This window comes from Nelumbo lutea, chromosome 6 (assembly GCF_056320005.1).
Source record: "Nelumbo lutea isolate HS-2025 chromosome 6, American lotus-T2T, whole genome shotgun sequence".
Lineage (NCBI taxonomy): Eukaryota > Viridiplantae > Streptophyta > Magnoliopsida > Proteales > Nelumbonaceae > Nelumbo > Nelumbo lutea.
In genome coordinates, this window is record NC_142689.1 from 35,695,254 (window position 1) to 35,717,284 (window position 22,031).

At 37.0% G+C, this 22,031-nt stretch overlaps 1 protein-coding gene and 1 pseudogene across 1 annotated transcript; both read left to right on the plus strand.

Annotated features, from left to right (window-relative positions):
- The first annotated feature begins 240 nt into the window (after positions 1–240).
- Positions 241–2,048, plus strand: LOC148848519 (expansin-B15-like). Its single transcript, XM_088951846.1, has 4 exons — positions 241–593; positions 700–812; positions 973–1,166; positions 1,589–2,048. Exons 1-4 carry the CDS (start codon positions 410–412, stop codon positions 1,914–1,916), a joined length of 819 nt encoding a protein of 272 aa, XP_088807972.1. The 5' UTR covers positions 241–409; the 3' UTR covers positions 1,917–2,048.
- Positions 2,049–10,037: 7,989 nt separating this feature from the next.
- LOC148848520 (expansin-B15-like) lies at positions 10,038–11,886 on the plus strand (annotated as a pseudogene).
- The last annotated feature ends 10,145 nt before the right edge of the window (positions 11,887–22,031 follow it).

Below are 22,031 nucleotides of genomic sequence, written 5' to 3' on the forward strand. Positions count from 1 at the left end.
TCAACACAGGAATTAATTTGCTTAATTACAAACACCATCTGGTCAAAGTTCGGCTTTGATCGGGGCAAAGCAGATATTTCGAATGTAAAGTTGCAAAAGGCGATTGGAACGGTGTGGGCACGGAATTGTCCGGACGGAAGCCGATCTCGGTCAATCCACTGATTGAATTCACCCACCTCATGTGTGTTGGATCGCCACCCAATTAATAATGAGATAACTTGTGGGAGGCAACACACGGTCTCTCACGAGGTTGGTTCAGTACTGCAAATTAAGAAAGAAAAAGACAATTCCATTTGTCCATGCATACAAGTCAGTTTCTAGTTCCTGTCAGACCAATCAACACAACTGAGCTATAACCTGCTCTTTTTAGTGGATTTCTAAGTAGTGCCTGATTATCAGAAAAGTGGTCATGGCTTCTATACTTCCTCAGGCTTTCTCCTCCTTCCTTTTCTTTTCTCTTGTTTCTCTTTTGCCCCACCTAGACTTCTGCTGCTGCTCCAATCGCAAACTTCTTAATGCCTCTAACAGTAATTCCAGTTGGTTACTGGGTGGAGCCACATGGTATGGAGGCCCTGATGGTGCTGGAAGCGATGGTAATATGTGTTTGCATGTGTATGTCTGTGTTTGTGTATACAAGAGAGAGAAAGAGGTGAAATAATCATCCCTGACTTGTTTAATTTTTCTTTTTAACTTGTGTAGGTGGAGCTTGCGGGTATGGGAATTCTGTGGAGCAAGCTCCCTTCTCCTCCATGGTATCAGCTGGAGGTCCTTCTCTATTTAAGTCCGGCAAAGGCTGTGGTGCTTGTTATCAGGTGAAGCAGCATTACTGAATGGTTTACATTCTATCCACATTACACTAGAGTTTCTAAATGGGTTTCAGAAAAGAGCTGAAGAGTTATATCATTTTATTTAATTTCTTTAATCACTTGTTTGTTGCTTGTCCAAACTGAAGCCTTATGGGTTCCGTATCAGGTGAAATGCACAGATAATGCAGCGTGCTCAGGGAATCCGGTGACTGTAGTAATTACAGACGAGTGCCCCGGGGGCCCGTGTCTCTCAGAGTCGATTCATTTTGATATGAGCGGAACTGCATTTGGCGCAATGGCGATTTCTGGCCAAAGCAATCAACTACGCAACGCTGGGCTTTTACAGATACAGTATCAAAGGTTCGCATTCTACGGAAAACGATGATGAAACAAAAAAAACAAAAGAGAAATTATCAGAATTCAGGAACATGGGTTTAGATGCTTTATAATCATCCTTAATCGATTTGCAGGCTAATTAGGTTATATAAGTTCCATTTTTAGACAAGGAGTTGAAATGTTTCGAGGAAATTAAGGTTGCTTGGAGAAGCAAAACTATTCTATGCGATTGTCCTGGTGGAACCCACTAACTGATGTACAACCACCACCTTATCGTGCTGCCTCTCCGGCCAATACAATATGTGGACTTCTGTTTAATTTCTCCATCCATTTTAACAGCATAATTAATTAAGATTGTTGTGTTCTATGATATACATTTAAGTCATGACTAGTAGTAATCTTGTTATATATGTTGTTTTTTTATTGGTTCATGGCGTGGATGTCAGAGTGCAGTGTAAATATCCAGGGGTATCCGTGGCCTTCCATGTCGACGCTGGTTCCAATTCTTACTATTTTGCTGTTGTAATTGAGTTTGAGGATGGAGATGGCGATCTGGGTGGGGTTGATCTTCGAGAGGCGATGGACTCGGATACATGGCTTCCCATGCAGCAGTCGTGGGGTGCAGCCTGGAAGCTGAACTCTGGCTCTGAGTTGCGAGCTCCCTTCTCTCTCAGGCTTAAGGCGCTTGAATCTGGCAATACTCTGGTAGCGAGCGATGCAATTCCGGCCGGGTGGCAGCCCGGCGTCACGTACCGATCTCTTGTCAATTTCTGAAGACCAAAATTCTATTCAATCTGTGCCACTGTGCCTCATACTAATTAAACAATTACAAATTGTTATATCTTTCTTGGTACAAGGCAAAAATAAAGTATTATATGAACCAGGCAAAGTCAGCCTCTTGGATTTTGTTTTGTCTTCTTATACTAATTATTAATAAAGAACAACATGGGTTGGGTGCCCATACCAACCCATTAACGAAATGGGTTGTGAACCCATGTACAGCCCACATCTGGTGTTGGGCATTGGGCAACCAATGAAGCCGACTGGCGACTGCTTGAAGATATGTGGAGTCTGTGTCTAAAGCTGGAGGTCTAATCAATGGGCACAATAGCTGATCGGTACAGGTGTCAAAAAATTTTCTAAGTGCCCATTGAACGTGCTTACAACTTTGTACCTACCTGATCGGGACTGTCAATCCAGACTATCGAGCACAGCCTGATGCATTGTCCCTCTGCTTCATCCATTCTTGCCTTTCCAAATGAGCAGGGTTTTTTATAGTTCAGTCCGACCCTAGGGTGGAGCTAAGATTTCTAGGGGTGGACGGAATCCTGGCCGTGGATTGATGCCAAATCCACAGGCAACATGTGGTTTATAGGGGGGCTACTAGTAAGTTAGGAAGGGGCGGCAATTTCATAATTCTGAGGTGGATTGCAGTCCACTTATCCCTATAACTAATTTTTTCCTTTTTGGATGTCTGAACTCTAAACTCTGAAGAGCAAACCCAATTCGCTTTTCTATTCAGATCTAATCGCACAATATACTTGATAAATATTTTGACAACTGTTAAAAGTGGTTTTATTATCTTTTCCAAGGGTAGGCTGGGGTATTTTAAGGGACAAGTGTCAAAATCTTTTCTAAGTGCACCTTGAATGTGTTTACAATGTTGTGCCTACTTGATTTAGACTGGACCAACTTGGGTTGTCTTGGTGTTGGAACTGAAGTGGGCCTACAGATCAGCTGGTTACCCTTGCAAGATTCATCGCCTCTGGCACCCTTCAGCCACATGGAGTAGTAATGATGCAAAAAAGCACAAAGCTAGTAAAAGGACAATATACTTTTATGCATGGTTTTCAAAACCGGACCAGACCGGACGGTCAGACCGACAAAATCGGGAACCGGTCAAGTGACTGGTTCTGTTTTCCCCAAAAACCGGACTTCCCCCCAAAACCGTTCATTTTGGTCAACGAACTGTTGAACCAGGCGGTTAACCATTCGAACCGTTTGGCACGTTCAAATGGTTTTGACCGTATTTTATTTTGTTTATTTTTTTATATTTTTTTTGTCAGAATGGTCCAAGCATTCGATTCGAACGGTCGAACCGTTCAACCTGGTAGCCGGACCCCTAACCGGTTTGGTCACCGGGTTGATTTTAAAAACCATGCCTTTATGCCCCTATAGTGCATTTTTGTTACCCTATGAGCCCACTTTTTTTTGGATTTTGAGAGGGGGAACCAAGATACTTATGTCTTTTTTTTTCCAAATTTATGTGGGATCCATGGAAAATTTATATTTTTGTGTATAACTATCCATCTCCCAGGTGGGTAACTTTTTCATCTAGGAAAATTGTCAACACTTGGATGGGACAAAACTGACCATTTTAAAAATGATTTTTCATGGCTAAAATCATCATTTCCTTATTTATCCAAAAAATAAAAGAATATAGGTAAATGCACTTACCCGATAAATATTTTCCAAAAAAAAACTTATCTGAATAAATACATTTACCCGAGTAAGTAACTTACCAAAAAACAAATGGGGCTTTATGTATATACCTTGTGTCGGTCCCATGAAAATTGTCATCTATGTGTTGTTATGGGTCGGAGGTGTATGACGCTAGCTAGAACATGGTGGCCAAATGACTCTTGGCTTTATGTATGTAAACATGAATGGTTCAACACATTCTTTATTCTTTCCTTTTTGTTAAAACTAGTAATTAAGCACATGCGTTGCACGTGAAAATTTTTTCTTCATATTAATTAAATGAATTTTAAATATATCATAGTTAAGATAGAAATTGAAAATTAACAAAAGTAACAATATGATTAAAAATAAACTTAAATTCATGTTGAAAATAACAATAATAATAGTAATAATAATAATAAATTATTATTGTTATTATTATTATTATTATTAAATTTTGTATTCCATTTAACAATTATTTTTATTTAATATAATGAGTATATAACACTAGAAATGTTCTCAAAAGTTTTCGACAAAATTCTATACATTTTCACTTTTGGTGTTCTATCTTTTTTTAAATATTTATTATTCAATTATGACATCATGGGTTTCTTTGAAAAGTTGGATCGTTGACTCACCATTTAGATAAGAAAATAACTTTGCTTTTGGATTAGTTTTAAATTAGGAAAAATTATAATTAGAGACGACTATGCATTTAACATTAGGCTACAAGTTTGTCTAGAAACCAACAAAACTCTGACAACCAATTCTAAAATTTCAAATTATAAAAACTCCGCCATGTCATTGGAGGCTTCTGTGGCAGTTGCCAACATGGGACTCTTAATTTATGTTGGACACAACAAAAAGCTCATACTGAAATTGCCCTTTAATCCTAGTAATTGGAAAAAAAAAAGTGTTTTTAGTTTCTCTCTCGCTCCCTCCCTCCCTCCATCCCTCTCTCTCTCTCTCTCCCACTCTCTCACTCTCATAGTCGTCTTTTTCTGTTCAACAACTGTGATTTGAAAATAAATAAAAATGGTTTTCCGTTTCTGTATTGTACAAGTGGTTGGTTGCTTTAATTCTTTTATATGGTCTGATTAATATTATATAAGTTTGTAAGAAAAATAAAAAAAAAAGAACGAGAGATGGAGTGGGAGAAAGACTAGGGGAGAACAATAGATATTGACTGAGAGGGAGAGTGAGGGAGAACAATAGAGAGAGAGAGAGGAAGGGAGAGAGGGAAAGAAAAAGAGCTTTTGATTTGGCTATAGACTAAAGATGAAAGTGGGAGAAGCAGAGGGAGTGGCAGATCAAGACATGACTGTGAGAGTGAGAGAGAAGGGAGGGAGATCGAGAGATAGAGGGAGTGGGAGAGAAACCAGAAACATATTTTCAACATACCTCAATCCCCAAGAAGTACTGTAAGGGCCCAAGATCTTTTGTTTTGAAGCACACATTGATGTAGGCCTTACGAGACGCAATACGGGTTGGATCATCTCTCTTAATGATATTAAATCATCAACATATACAAGGATAGCAACATATGAGTTGGGTTGTTGAGAAGTAAACAAAGAAAAGTTGTTTGACAATTGTGTGAAACCAATAGCAACAAGAGCATGCACTAATTTGGTGAACCACTATCGAGAAGCTTGCTCAAGACCATAGAGAGATTTATTTAGCTTGCAAGCACAAAAATCATCATTGGCAAAGAGACCAAGGGAGGTTTCATGTAAACCTCTTCATGAAGATTTCCATGTAAGAAGGCATTGTTAACATCTAGTTGGTGTAGCTCCCAATGTTTCATAGCGGCTACTGCAAGTAGGTAGCGCATGGTAACTAATTTTGTGATAGGAGCAAAAGTGTCATAGTAATCTAGCCCTTCAACTTGATTGTAACCCTTTGCTACAAGTTGAGCCTTATATCGACCTATGGAGCCATCGGCCTTTAACTTAAGCTTACAGGCCCATTTGCAACCTATAGCCCTTTTGCCAGGAGGAAGATCCATAAGTGTCCATGTATTGTTACGATCTAGAGATGCAAGTTCATCAACCATGGCAGTTTTCCAATGGGGAGATTGGGCAGCTTGAGAGTAAGTTGTGGACTCAGGGGAATGGTGAGGAGTGGTAGCAAGTAAAGTATGGTGGTTTGTGAGGGAGGTGGGAAGATCACATACAAAATCATGTAGGTGAGATGGAAGCTGGCAATAGCGAGTGGGATGGGAAATAACAGTTTTAGATTGGGGTGAAATATCATGGATAGAATTAGGCTCATTTTGCGGTTCAAGGTTGGGTCCACTATTTGCAGCAAGACTGATTATGAGACTTGTAGCCGCATGATTATAATTGTCATTAGAAGCAACACTATTGCGACCATGAGACTCATTGAGAGGCTCATTGTTGCATGGAATAAGACCACACCCATCATCTAGTTGGGCCAATAGAATGACCATTTCAGTGGGCCTGGTGGTTGAAACAGTTGTAAACGGGAACTCAATTTCATAAAAGGATACATCTTGAGTAGTGAATATCTATTTTGTGTCTAGGCTGAACACCCTATACCCTTTTTGACCATATGGATAATCAATGAACACACATCATGTAGAGCAGATTGCACATTTGTCATGAGGAATTGGCCATATTTGTGCATAGAAAAGGCACCCAAATACTCAAAGATGGTTATAATTGGGTGGGCAAAGATGAAGCTTCTCATACGAGGACTTGCCACCCAACTTTGGCATGGGCATAATGTTGATAAGATATGTTGTAGTAAGAAAACATTCACCCCAAAGAAAACTGGGAGATTTGCTTGATGATGAAGAGCATGTGCAACCTCCAATAAGTGTCGGTGCTTGTGTTCGGCAACACCATTTTGTTGTGGTGTATCTACACACGACAGTTGGTGAATAATACCCTTTTGTTGAAAGAAACTTTGTAAGGGCCCATATAGGAATTCAAGGCCGTTGTCAGACTGAACCTATTGAACTGAACACTTGTAATGTGTTTCAACCGTTATACATAAATTGGTGAGGAAATGGTAAACCTTAGATTTATGTTTCATTAGAAATGTCCATGTACATCTTGTAAAATCATCTACTACAATGAGAGAAAAATGTGCATTGGTATGCGAATGGGTTTTGTAACCGCCCCATATATCATTATGTAACAATTGGAATGGAGAAGTACTACTAATATGACTGATTGGAAATAGAACCCATGTCTATTTAGCACGTTGACAAGCATCACAACACGCATCAGGTGGTGAGAGGGCAATCCCAGGGAGTATGGATAAGCGAGATCTAGAGGCATGGCCAAGGTTCCTATGCCACAATTCATATGATGATGTAGAACTGGTGAGATGAGTAGATATGGGAGAAAAGAAGCGGATGTAGTAGAGGACGTCTTGAAGTTCACCTGTTCCAATCGTGGTCTTGTATGACATAGTGAGTGGCAAAGAAAGATACAATACACCGAGATTGTTGGGTTAGTTTGTTGTTTGAAAGAAGATTACAAATGAAAGTAAGGACATACAATACATCACTAATGGAGAAACCAGGAGTCAGCGAGACTGTGCCATGGTGTGAGACAAAAACAGTAGCACCATTGGGTAGATGTACCAGTTTTGGAGTAGATATTGGCGAGTAGTAAGAAAATAGGGATATATTTGATATAATCTAATAAGATGCACCACTATCAAGAATCCATTCAATGGGGATGGTCTTACTGGAGAGATTGGTTGAAGTCTCTATGGAGTCTTTGCTGAGAAGAGAGATTAGTTGATTATACTACTACAGTGAGAGTCCAATAACAAGGGAATTTTGATTGATTTTATCAAATCCAACAGTCACATTGTAGGAAATTGCCTTATCAGATCTAGTTGGAGGACGTGTATTTTTGTTAGAACCAGTAGTTCGATGGGTCCAACCAGGGGGATACCCAATGAGCTCATAGCATTTATCTCTTGTGTGGCTTGTACGTTTACAATGATCACAATAGGGTCTGTTCTGACCCGATGGACGACTAGGTTGGTTGGAGGCAATGTGGCAAGCCATGGCATCAAGATGGAATGGACTCCACAAGGAGACAGTTAATTGATGGTGTTCTTCATGTATAATCAACGCACAGACTCGATTCAGTGGTGGCATAGGATCAAGTCCAAGAATCTATGAACGGATCATATTGAAAGGATCTTGGAGTCCCATGAGGAATTGATGGATCTTTTTCCGTTCTTGATCAACAAGGAAGAATTTCATCGCACTGCAGGTACATTCAGGTAGATTTGTGAGTGTCAAGTTCATCCCACAGGATTTTCAAACAAGTAAAATATGCAGCAATAGAGAGATCTCCTTATTGGAGTAACGCAAGATCCTGTTCAACCTGATAGTAACACAAGATCCTGTTCACCATAAAGTATGGTGGTTTGTGAGGGAGGTGGGAAGATCACATACAAAATCATGTAGGTGAGATGGAAGCTGGCAATAGTGAGTGGGACGGGAAATAACAGTTTTAGATTGGTGTGAAATATCATGGATAGAATTAGGCTCATTTTGTGGTTCAAGGTTGGGTCCGCTATTTGCAGCAGGACTGATTATGAGACTTGTAGCCGCATGATTATAATTGTCATTAGAAGCAACACTATTGCGACCATGAGACTCATTGAGAGGCTCATTGTTGCATGGAATAAATACACACCCATCATCTAGTTGGGCCAATGGAATGAACATTTTAGTGGGCCTGGTGGTTGAAATAGTTGTAAACGGGAACTCAATTTCATAAAAGGATATGTCTCGAGTAGTGAATATCTATTTTGTGTCTAGGCTAAACACCCTATACCCTTTTTGACCATATGGATAATCAATGAACACACATCATGTAGAGTAGATTGCAAATTTGTCATGAGGAATTGACCATATTTGTGGATAGAAAAGGCACCCAAATACTCAAAGATGGTTATAATTGGGTGGGAAAGATGAAGCTTCTCATACGAAGACTTGCCACCCAACTTTGGCATGGGCACAATGTTGATAAGATATGTTGTAGTAAGAAAACATTCACCCCAAAGAAAACTGGGAGATTTGCTTGATGATGAAGAGCACGTGCAACCTCCAATAAGTGTCGGTGCTTGTGTTCGGCAACACCATTTTGTTGTGGTGTATGTACACATGATTGCTGGTGAATAATACCTTTTTGTTGAAAGAGACTTTGTAAGGGCCCGTATAGGAATTCAAGGCCGTTGTCAGACTGAACCTATTGAACTGAACACTTGTATTGTGTTTTAGCCGTTATACATAAATTGGTGAGGAAATGGTAAACCTCAGATTTATGTTTCATTAGAAATATCCATGTACATCTTGTAAAATCATCTACTACAGTGAGAGAAAAATGTGCATTGGTATGCGAATGGGTTTTGTAACCACCCCATATATCACAATGTAACAATTGGAATGGAGAAGTACTACTAATATGGCTGAGTGGAAATGGAGCCCATGTCTATTTAGCACGTTGACAAGCATCACAACACGCATTAGGTGGTGAGAGGGCAATCCCGGGGAGTATGGATAAGCGAGATCTAGAGGCATGGCCAAGGTGCCTATGCCACAATTCATATGATGATGTAGAACTGGTGAGATGAGTAGATATGGGAGAAAAGAAACGGACGTAGTAGAGGCTATCTTGAAGTTCACCTGTTTCAATCGTGGTCTTCAAGACATGGTCTTGTATGACATAGTGAGTGGCAAAGAAAGATACAATACACCGAGATTGTTGGGTGGGTTTGCTGTCTGAAAGAAGATTACAAATGAAAGTAGGGACATACAGTACATCACTAATGTAGAAACCAGGAGTCAGCGAGACTGTGCCATGGTGTGAGACAAAAACAGTAGTAGCATTGGGTAGATGTACCCGTTTTGGAGTAGACATTGGCGAGTAGTAAGAAAATAGGGATATATTTGATATAATGTAATCAGATGCACCACTATCAAGAATCCATTCAACGGGAATGGTCTTACTGGAGAGATTGGTTGAAGTCTCTATGGAGTGTTTGTTGAGAAGAGAGATTAGTTGATTATACTACTACAGTGAGAGTCCAATAACAGGGGAATTTTGATTGATTTTATCAAATCCAACTGTCAAGCCTTATCAGATCTAGTTGGAGGATGTGTATTTTTGTTAGAACCAGTAGTTGGACGGGTCCAACCAGGGGATACCCAATGAGCTCATAGGATTTATCTCTTGTGTGGCCTGGACGTTTACAATGATCACAATAGGGTCTGTTCTGACCCGATGGACGACCAGGTGGGTTGGAGGCAATGTGGCAAGCCGTGGCATCAAGATGGAATGGACTCCGCAAGGAGACAATTAATTGATGGTGTTCTTCATGTATAATTAACACATAGATTCGATTGAGTGGTGGCATAGGATCAGGTCCAAGAATCTGTGAATGGATCATATTGAAAGGATCTTGGAGTCCCATGAGGAATTGATGGATCTTTTTCCGTTCTTGATCAGCAAGGACGAATTTAATTGCACTGCAGGTACATTCAGGTACATCTGTGAGTGTCAAGTTCATCCCATAGAATTTTCAGACAAGTAAAATATGCAGCAATATTGATATCTCCTTATCGGAGTAACGCAAGATCTTGTTCAAGCTGATAGATACATGGGATGTGTCACCTTGACCATATTTCTACTGTAGATTCAATGAATGTCACTGTGATGGATCTCCTTTTTCAATGAAATAAGAATCCAGGAGCCGACCATGGAATTACATTTACTCCAGATCTCTTCTTCTGGTGAAGACAATGGTGGTTGTGGTAAAGAACCGTCAACAAACTTATATTTGTTCTTTGCACGGAGTGCAATCTTCATCGCACGCTTCCTGGTGTGGAGGTTATCTCCAGTGAGTTGATTCGACACAATAATCAGTCCTGAATTGTTAGACGGATGGAGATAATATGGTGAACTCATTGTATCCAACTTGATGTCTGTAGAATTGTTTATGCGCAGCGAGCTAGAGTTTTCTTCTGCGGTCGTCATTGACAGAGCCATGGAATGATGGTGTAGAGTAGGATCAACGAAAAAGATGAGAAATTTGTAGAAGAATGCGATGAGATATGCAGAAGGAGGAGAAGAATACGATGAAATACGTAAATGGTATCGGATGAGAGAGTAATGCGATGATGCAATTTATTATATATATATATATATATATATATATATATATATATATATATATATAGGTTATAACTGACTTGGATCAAGTGTGGAGAGAGAGAGAGATGTTTTCTATAGTATACTTAGTGTTTATTAACTTACTTTGCGCAGGTGGAGCTTGTGGATATGGAAATGCAGTTGAGCAAGCTCCTTTTTCCTCCTTGGTATCAACTGGAGGCCCTTCTCTATTTAAGTCGGGCAAAGGCTGCGGAGAATGTTATCAGGTGGTGAATAGTTGCACTACATCCACGTTATAACGAGTGCAATAGTACTATACTTTCAACTGTTCGACTGCATGGGTTTTGATCTGAATGAAGCTAGAAAATATTTTCATCTAAGCTTGCTGTTTCATTTAGATGCGTACTACTATTATATATGGGGCGTTACTGAAGCAAATGCATGTGTCTACTGTTTTGTGTTTAAGAACAGGTAAAGTGTACGGAAATGCGGCATATTCAAGGAATCCGGTAACTGTAACGATTACCGACGAGTGCCCCGGAGGCCCTTGTCTCTCAGATCCGGTTCATTTTGATATGAGCGGCACTGCATTTGGAACCATGGCGAATCCAGGCCAAAGTGATCAACCACGTAATGCTGGGTCTTTGAAGATCCAGTATCAAAGGTGTACATGTATTCTCACATAAAAACAATTATCACAGAATGAAGCTAATTGATTTGGTTCAGTTCAATTTAACAGGGCAAATCATCTTCTTAATATGTTACTATATATACTAATAGTGATATTGTTATGTAACAGAGTGCAATGCAACTATCTATCCAGGGGTAACTTTGGCCTTCCACGTCGACTCTGGATCCACTCCTTTCTATTTCGCTGTTGTAGTTGAATTCGAAAATGGAGATGGTGGACTAGGAGAGGCAACAGAATCGGATAAATGGCTTTCCATGCAGCAGTTGGGGGGTGCGGTGTGGAAGCTCAACTCTGGCTCTGAATTGGGAGCTCCTTTCTCTCTCAGACTTAAGAGGGCAGTTGAATCCGGCAAAACAGTAGTGCGATCAATGTAATTCCGGCAAGGTGGAAGCCCGGCTTTAGATACCGATCTCATGTTAAACTTTGAAGACCAAGGGTGTATTGTATATCGGTTTTATAAAAATTAATTAACTGAGTCAACTTGTTATTTATTGATAAGCCTCATTTTGTTGCGGATCCAGTCCAGTACCGATTTGTTTTATATGGAAAATTCCCATTAGTACCCTGTACTTTGGGCCTAATGCCACTTTGGTCCCCAAACTTTATAATGCTGCCGCTCAGTAGTGCCTAAAATTTTATAACATGACAATGACCTCTTGTTAATTAGCTGTTAATCAACCGTTAAGTGGTATTTGAAAAAGACACAAATGCCCTTCGATTGTCATCTAATTTTCTTTATCAACCATCCAAACATTGACAAAAATTTAACAGTTCCAAATCTTTGCCTTTTTCATTCAAAAAAGTTGGGGTCATGTTTGAGTGGGCATTCTAGTGACCCCATCCTAGAAGAGGCAAGGATTTGAGACCACTAATTTTTTGTCAATGTTTGGATGATTGATAAAGAAAATTAGATGACATTCGAAGGACATTTGCATCTTTTTTAAATGCCACTTAATAGATGGTTAATAATTTGTTAACAACAGGTATTGAAATGTCATGTTTTGAAAGTTTGGATATTAAATTGATGCATTTTTAATGTTCAGAGACAAAAGTAGCACTAATCCCAAAGTACAGGATATTAATCGAAAAATTTCCTTAAAATTAAATATATAGTGTAATAGTGGATCTATGAGTAGGCCCAGGTTCACCATTGGCATTCACCAACAAAGTTGTGTGACTGGTGGGCATGAAGCAAGGGATGTATATATAATGGTGTAGTGCTTAGCGGTACCACTTCTCCATCTCAGGCCCAAATAGTAAAGCAGAAGCCCATTACATCTACTAGGGGTTTTTTTATGGCCCAGTTGTTACTGGTCTTTCACAACTCACATAATGATCTTGCTTTCATCTTGTAATGCTACCGTACATATGGACCATGTGCTCGTGAATCCCACAATGTTGCCCAAATGCCCAATGGGCCATGTCTCTAGTTTTCTCCTCCGAACCACCCAAATTTGAATTTCTCCCTGCCATAATTCCAATGTTCCACCATTATAAAAAAATAAAGAATTAACCCCTTGCTTTTGGCTAAATCAGCCCTACTGAAAGTTCCTGGTAGTTGCCTAGTTCGGTTGGTCCTAGGGGTGTCAATTGGACTGGATTTGGTCCAATCCTATCCAGTCCAATGTGAGTCCATTATAAATGGACCAGGTCTAATTCAATCCAATGAATGTTGTGGACTAATTTGGACCAGTTCAATTCAATGTCTGGACCGTTCAATCTCTTCAAATTCATTTTGATTTAGATTGGTTTCAACTCAAACTCAGTTCATTGACACACATATTCTTATCTTATATAAATGGACCAGATATTGGTTTAATCCAACCCAATCCAATATAGTTTTTTTATAGACAGACCAGATCCAATCCAATCTAATAAATATTTTGGACCAGACTGGTCCAATCCAATATGTTTTATTGGTCCATCCAATCCGTCCAAATTGATTTTAGATTGAATGGGGTCCAATCCAAAACTGGTCCATTGACACTCTTAGTTGGTCCTAAACTATTGCTTGAGGTTTTGATAAACTTCCTTGTTCTAGCATCTTTGCCCCCACCCCCAACTGTACTTTTAAATGCTCATAGATCCATCTCCCTTTCAATCGGACGGAAGCCTCATCTGATGTTTGGGAATCAAGTGGAATGAATTGTTTCACGTTTATTTTTCAAAGAAGATGAAAAATGAGTTTATGATCCAAAATGAAGTCGTAGATTGAACTAGTCATGAAGGCATTTTCAATAGGGAAAATCTATATATGCATGATACGGTAACAAAGCTTGTTTAGAATATTTGAAAATGTAGTGGGACTGACTGGGGAGGTAATTTTAATTGGAAGGGAAAATTCCACTTTAGTACTTTGAACATTGGGGGTAGTGTCAAGTTAGTACCTAAACTTTCAAATATGTCACTGCATTACGTAAACTTTCAAAAAGTGTCAAATTAGTCTTTGCCATTAACCGACTGACTGTCAGTTATCTATTGAAAATGTCTAAACTACCCTTCAAAAGAAGACACTATATTCATTGTCTTCTATCTTGAGACTGAACTGATTATTTTCAAAGAAAAAGAGAGAAAAAACTTGAAATATGATAGAAGGAAACAATAAATAAAAGCAAAGAAATAACTACAGAAGAATTTGTTTCAGATCTAAAGGTAAAAGATAATAACTTCATTAGTCTAAAATTTCAAACACCTCAACTGGTTCAGTCTCAAGGTAGAGCACAGGGAACAATGTCTTCTTTTGAAGGGTAGTTTTGACATTTTCAACAGATAGCTGACAGTCAATCGGTTAATGGAAGGGGCCAACTTGACATCTTTTGAAAGTTTAGGTACTACAGTGACGTTTGAAAGTTCAGATACTAACTTGACACTACCTTCAATGTTCAAGGTATTAAAGTGAAATTTTTTCATACAAATGTCTCGAGAATCAATTGCCCCCAAAAATTAAAAGTCTTTTTTATTTCTCCTCTTAAACGATAGGTTCCCATGGAAAATTTTACTTAGAAGTGGAGTTTCGAATGTCAATGGCTGTTGTGTATAACTCGGGAGAAGAGCACTTTAAGGAAAAATGTGTATTTATTCTTTGTCACCTTTGGAAGAACAGAAATAAAAATAAAAAAGGACGCTCAATAACTTATTTGATCCTCATGTGGTCTTAAAAAGGTCTAATGAGGCCTATTTAGAAAATTTAATCTATCCCAAGGGAAAAGAAAACAAAAATTCCAGCAAGTCTAGAAATCTAATTTCATGGCACCCGCTAAGTTTGGTGTAATTAAAATAAACTTCGATGCCTCATGTATTGAGGGTGAGGTGTGCTTGGTAGCATGCATTCCAAGGAATCATCTTGGAGTGGTTGTTGATCTTAAATCTTACTTCGTTGAGTGTACAACCATCAACTTAGCATGGCTGCATGGGAAATTATTATTGAAGGTGACTCAAAGCTAGTGATTTCCTATCCGCAACATCTTCTCATCCCTCCATGGAGACTAAGCAACATTATTCAAGGATGTTGGGAGCTGAACAATCATTTTCAAAAGGGCCTAGTGTATAGTCATGTTTTCCGTGAAGGGAACCACGTTGTTGACTATATTTGTTTCTTGTTTTAGCCATCTTTTGGGCACGTGCTACCCCCTGTCTTGTGTAACCCCTTCTGAACTTATTAAAAAAAAATACTTTATTAATATCTATACTATAGATATAAAGTAAAGCAGTCCACATCAAATGACTTCTCTTTTTTCCAAACGAGAAATCTTTGGCATCCCATTCTCAGCAGGAATTTCCTGCCTAGAGTGAACAGATTGATGCCACGACATATCCCTTAACGGTGACTTAACTTAAAGACGTTAGTTAAATTGTTTTATTTTTTAATTAAAAAAAATAAAAATTTTGGAGGGAATTGGGAAAACCAAAAGCTTTTCTTGTGTCTTCTTCCCTTTCCCTCTCCTTGTCTCCCTCATTCTCACCTAACGCAGGGACCAACCACCATTCCCGTTTATCATTACCTACATTATGAGGCCCTAGCTACTTCTTTTCTTTTTGATCGCTGAATTTGAAAATTGAATGTATTCAAAGCCATCTAGCTGAACAATTGAAACTGTTCCAAAGTTGTAAAGAGTCTAGTGGGTCATTAGATATTAGGGTGCATTTATTTTTTGGACTTTTTAGAGGAGGGAAGTTGCTCATATGATTCACAATCCTATTGACCAAGAATCCTATGCTCTTTTTTTAGATTTATGTAGAGACTAGAGAAAAATTATTTTCAGTGTATCAATTACTCTCCCAGGTGGGTAAATAACTTTCCCACATGGGGAAGTTTTCAACACTTGGGTGGAACAAAAATGCCAATTTTAATAATGGATTTTTATGGATAAAATGGTCATTGTCTTATTTACATGGGAAATAAAGAAACATGAGTAAGTAATTTATTGAAGAGTGGACGAGGCCTTATGGTAAGGATTGAGATTCCGTTCATTATAAGAAAAATGACACTTGGCAGTAGTAAAAAATTGTTTCCGATATAGGAAAAACTGTTGTTAAATCTTTTACTTACAACTGAACGAGTTGTTGCTAGCGAAATCGTTGTTAAAAGTGTTTTACAACAATCAAGTGTTGTGAAATATGTTTCTTCACAATAGTCGGGCCAATTGCTTGCAAAAGTAGTATTTTACAACAACCATTTGTAACCATCGCCAAACAAATTGTTTTAACAACAATGCATAAAAAACTGTTATCCATATAATTTTGTAACAACAATCGATTACTTGTTGCCTAACAGTACAATTAACAACCAGCTGAAGAGTTGTATCTAACAATCATCTTAGGCAACAACCTATATAAACTGTTGTTGAATGGACAATAATTAAACAATTATTGCCCCAAAGCTCCTTATACAATGATCAAGTTAATTGTTGCCAATTGTAAATTAGCAACAATGAAACAATTGTTTCTTATAAATATTTATGGCAACAATTATTATGAACTGTTGTTGAATTAACAATAATCAAACACTTGTTACTTACTATATTTATATACAAATGTGTTAAAAATATATTACAATTTCCAAATTGCTATAATAATACAGAAATTTGGTCCAATGTATCCACCCACATATCTAAAGTTGTGTCTTGCGGTAAGTAACCATGGTAACAAAATTGGTTGAAAATAATGAATAACTCATGAGAGGTTGATTTCATATCTTAAAGTGCTCCAACTTTACATGTAGCTATCTTGTGATGGAATACTTGGAGCATGTCCCATTCCTTCAAAAGATAACATATAAGTCAAAAAACAAAACAAAATGAATCAAGCATCAAGTGACCTTTCTTCTTGCAACTTGAATACAAATTAAAGTTATATGTATACAAAAATTAAATTTACATGAATCAAGCATCAAGTCTCATCATTGTTTTATATTGTGAAGGTATTTCCATCAAAACCGTTAATGCAAACTCTGCCTCTTTTTTATAACTTGGTATATTCTTTGATATGATTTCTATAAAATTTACAAACTGAATAAGGGGAAGCAATCATCCCTAGTAAAAAAATCAAAAGAATTGTTAGCTAAAGGCTATCAATTATAATTAGGTATTATTGGGCCAAACCTGATAAATCCAATTAATAGTAACTTAGAGGATATTTTCGTATTGGTATGGAGTTGGATCTAGGATGACCCAGATTTGATCTGAGTTTAATGGCCATATGCATCAAACTGAAACATTCATCGTACTGCTCAAGTAAGGAAAGGATAAATAGTAGTGAGGTTAGCATACCTTGTATTTGTAAGAACCATCATAGGTCATATGCCCATTGCTTTTCTCCATTTTCCTTGAAATTAATTTTCATGGAGAGCGATTTAGGCACATCCCATTCATAAAAGAGCATTGTCCCTTGATCTTTAATAAAAAAGTATATAGATGAAAGAATAGAAAACAACAAATGCAATCTAGCTTAGACAGGGCTGCCAATTGGACTGGATTGGATTTGCTGTCCATTTACAAATAAACTGGACCAAATCCAGTCTAAACTTATACAAATCAGATCCAATTCTCATTAAGATATGCAGCCAAAAAAACAATCTAGATGTGGGGCCTACAAATTTGTGAAGTTTAATTAGATGTTGTTCAACTTATGTGGATCATTAACTCTACAGTTTCAGAATAGAACCTACAGTTGAATAGGCTGATTCAAAGGCCAACAAACAAAAGGAAAATTTCCTTTCAAGTGGTCTGGAAACACCATTTACTGATGCACTGGTTCAAATAGTTTAAGAGCTAGTTAGCTGAATCTATTCAATCCATCAATTCAAAGAGTTTAAGAACTGGTAAATTCTACCAAACCTGTACCATTCATTCATATATACTAGCATGACCTGTCCAATGACAAACCTTAATCGGAAAGTTCTATTAAATCCTAAAGTAACTATTTCTATTAACTACACAAATCCAATTAAAACATTGATGAGTTTATGCTTTGAAATGTTAATAAAAGGTTACAATAAAATGGTGTTGTTCCGTGTTGTTTATTAGAAGCTATCATTGTATCAATAGCAAACAGGAAATACTTGATAAAAATGTCAAACCAATAATAATATCATGCCAATAGTATCTAAAAGACTAAAACCAATTTCTTTGAAGTATAAGAGGTGGAAATTGATAATATCAAACCACTGCAAATAAAGATTTAGAATAATATGGACCTATATATCAAACTATTGAAATAACGCAACCTATCAACTAAACACCAACCTCTAGTGAATGAACGTGGATTGTGGAAGAGATAAGTTACTAAATTGATTATGTTGTGCCGCAGTCCTAGGGTTTTGGATTGAATCCTTGAATTTCTGCATGAACAAAACTACCTAGAAGACAAGGAATCATAGTCAAATCCTCTAAATTCGGAAAAATTAACTATACAATCACAGTCCTCAATATAATATGGCCAAATGAATTAACATCTTTATATCTGAAGCTTCAGAGTTTTCCCCCTTGCATCCTATGCCCACTAACTCACAATTAATTGAAAAAAATACTATATGATAAATAATATATTACACTGAAGCAACATTTCAAAGCTTACAAAATTGAAATCCAAACCAGATATCAGATTTATACCAGTACGACATGATAATCTTAGCCCTAGAAGCCATTCAACTAGAAACTTGATGCTCTTGCAGTGATATTGGCACACTTGGTCTCTATGTTGTCCCATCAGGGCCATCCATTAGAGCAATACCCACTGCAGCCTACTCTTTCTTGATTCCATCTGATTTCTCATATTCCTTATTCACCCTTGAAACAATGTAGTGATGATCATTCTATATTTAGCAATGATTCTTCATCTAGGAAAATCATTTTGGTAGTGTATGTTGATGGTATTATTCTCAATAACAATGGTACTTATGGAATTAATGAGTTGAAACAGTTCCTACAATATTACTTTCAAAATAAAGATTTAGGAACCTTAAGTACTTTCTTGGAGTTGAGGTAGCTCGATTAAAGTGGAGAATCACTTTGCCCCAGTGAAAAGTATGTTTTGGATATATTGAACCAACTGGGTTGTTGGGATTTAAGTTAATTGAAACTCCTACGGATCCCAATGTGAAGATCACTAATAGTCAATTCATGCAGAATCCTTTAACTGCTCATTATAATAGTGTTATGTGGGTGTTGAAGTATCTGAAGAGTACTACTCCCTGTTGGGAGCTATTGTATAAGAAAAGGGGAGATATGTCTCTAGTAGGGTATTTAGATGTAGTTTGGGTAGGGTCTTCAATGCAAAAAAAAAAAAAGTCTACTATAGGTTATTATACTTTTTTGTGCAAAAATCTTATCACCTATATGATCAAGAATTAGAGTGAAGTTGCTAAGAGTAGTGATTAAATTGAATACAGGGCAATGGCCCATGCTACTTGTGAATTGGTTTGGTTGAAACATATTCTTTAGGAGATGTATATCACAATTTGTCAATTCATTAAATTGTGTTGTGATAACCAAGTTGTAGCACATATTGCCTCAAATCAAGTGTTGTGACAACCAAGTTGTAGCACATATTCTTTAGGAGATGTATATCACAATTTGTCAATCCATTAAATTGTGTTGTGACAACCAAGTTGTAGCACATATTGCCTCAAATCAAGTGTTTCATAAAAGGAATAAATACATTGAAGTTGATTGCCATTTTGTGAGAGAGAAAGTAACAAGTGAAGATATTGTTACTCCTTATGTTAAATTTGAAGACCAAGTAGTGATATTTTTACTAAAAGTTTGGGTCACTTAAGGATGGATTATATTTGTAACAAACATAGGGGCATTCTTGTCTTTTCCTTGTTATTTTCTCTCTTATATTTGTTGTAACTTATCTAAAGGCATTGTTCTCATTTCAGCAATCAGTGAAATGTTAATACAAGTTTGGTCGACAGTAACGAGGGTTGAGTTCGATTTCTCCTTGCTTATCTTCCCTCTTTTATTCTCTTTCTCTTCTCTATCTTTCCCTACTTTCTTCCTTTACTTCTTTTTCTCTTTTTCTTTCGCTTTTCTTCCCTTTACCAAAGCAGAACAAATATAAATAATAGTTATGGTAATTATTATTAAAAAGTACCATAATTTATGTAATAATGTTACTTAAATTAGTTACTAAACTATTTGAAAAAGGAATTTAATAGTAAATTACAAATGAATTACTTAAGTAAAATATTAGTAATTTGATAGTAAATTACTATTAAATTAATGAATTTACTATAATTTTGTTAAGTAAAATAATTAATTAAAATACTAAATTATTTAAATCAAATATCATAGTAATTAAATAATTTCACACTTATTTACTTAATTAGGTAAAATAATTTCACAATAATTAAAATAACAGTAATTAAGCTCAACCCAGGCCTAACCCTTAGAATTGGGCTTAAGGTCCGAGTTCGAGGTCAAGCAAGATCTATTCAACTTGAATCCACCTTGCACTAAAATTTAATGCACTAGGGTTGGGCTTGGGCTTGGGCCATTGGTTTTGGATTAGTCAATAAGTACACACTAAATGTGCATTTACTTATGTGTATGGTTCAACTAGGCTCGAGTTGGGATAAGGTCGGGCTGGGTTCACATTGCCCAAGGGCTAAGCCTGGGCCCGACCCCAAAAATTAAGAAACCCCATGCCCAACCGAAGAACCATAAATCCAAATCCAACCCATATAAATTTGTAGGCCAAGTCAATCTAACATTAGGCTGAGCTCGCCCAAGTTGCACCCCTAGATATAGGTGATTTTTGAGTTTAGACATATACTACATATGGGTCCATTAGTTTGATTCCAATATGGCTACATATGTTATACAATAGTTATAAATACAAAAATTTTGAGAAGTTTACTTATTTAATTAGATAGCTTATTTATGTGGTTAAACAATCCTAATTAACTTAATTAGGTAGCATAATTATTAATTATTATTAGTAATAAACCTATACAAGATATAATTTTCATCCATTTAATTCATATTTTAAAATTATAAAAATAAAAAAAAAAATAATTCAAAAATGTCTATAGCACTCTTTCTACTTCATTTCATCTAAAAAATGTCTACACATAATAAAAATAAAGTATAGGAGAATAAAGATATCAACCCAATAACCCATAAACCAATTTCAAATTAAAACCAATGGCTCGAGTTTTCAAAATGTGTCACAAAAAATACAATTGAAAGACTATGACACGGTTGGGTTGGTATTAGGTCGAACCCTATAGGGTTTGGCGGGTTGGTATGAGTTTGATTCAATCCAAACCTGACTCTCCCTTGATTCAACTCAAACCCAATCCAACCCGACTCAATATTATGTATTTTTTTAACCTGCCCCAGCCTATAGGGTTCAACTTGATACCGACCCAATTGTATTTTTGTGATACTTTTTAAAAATTAAAGAACCATTAATTTAAGTTGGAAATTGATTTATATATTCCAAGGCACCGTTTCTTCGAAGTGAAAGAAAAAAACAAAAATAAATAAATAAATAAATCATATACTTTAAGGTTAGGGATTGGAAATCAGACCAAATTATAAAAACTACCCTTTATATGAGATTAGCCACTTTCACTTGGGTATCAATTTGGATTGTGGTCCGAATAAGTCCTGACTAGTTAGTATATATATGGACTCTATTGGTGCATAATCTTCAATCAGAGCTTGATTTGCATCACATGGGGTCCTCCTGATCGTCAAAAGCCGTGAAGGCATACACCACATGATAAATTGAAGGTTCATATTATTTCTTGTGTTACACTCAAATCTCTATAACTTCATTTTGATAAATAATGCTATAAATTAACCTGGCAGAAAGTTGACCCAACCCGAAAAAGCGGGTTAGGGTCCCCTATCTATTGACCCAAATTATAAGGCAGTCTGACCCAACCAAACCCAAAAAGAATCCACATCAGATTGGGTCATGGAGTCTGTTCATCTGTTTTCAAAAGCAATGTTTTCAAACCAGTGTTGATCCGGATGATTTAACCATTCAAATCATTTGAATCAGATGGTTAATTTGGTCAGTTGTTGAATCTATGGCTTTTAAAACTGACCTGGTGACCGA

What these genes read in the sequence shown, in the direction of transcription:
- LOC148848519 (XM_088951846.1), top strand. Translation starts at nt 410, where the DNA reads ATGGCTTCTATACTTCCTCAGGCTTTCTCCTCCTTCCTTTTCTTTTCT. An exon ending in TGATGGTGCTGGAAGCGATG is followed by an intron (nt 594 to 699) that starts GTAATATGTGTT and finishes TAACTTGTGTAG; the next exon opens with GTGGAGCTTGCGGGTATGGG. An exon ending in GCTGTGGTGCTTGTTATCAG is followed by an intron (nt 813 to 972) that starts GTGAAGCAGCAT and finishes GTTCCGTATCAG; the next exon opens with GTGAAATGCACAGATAATGC.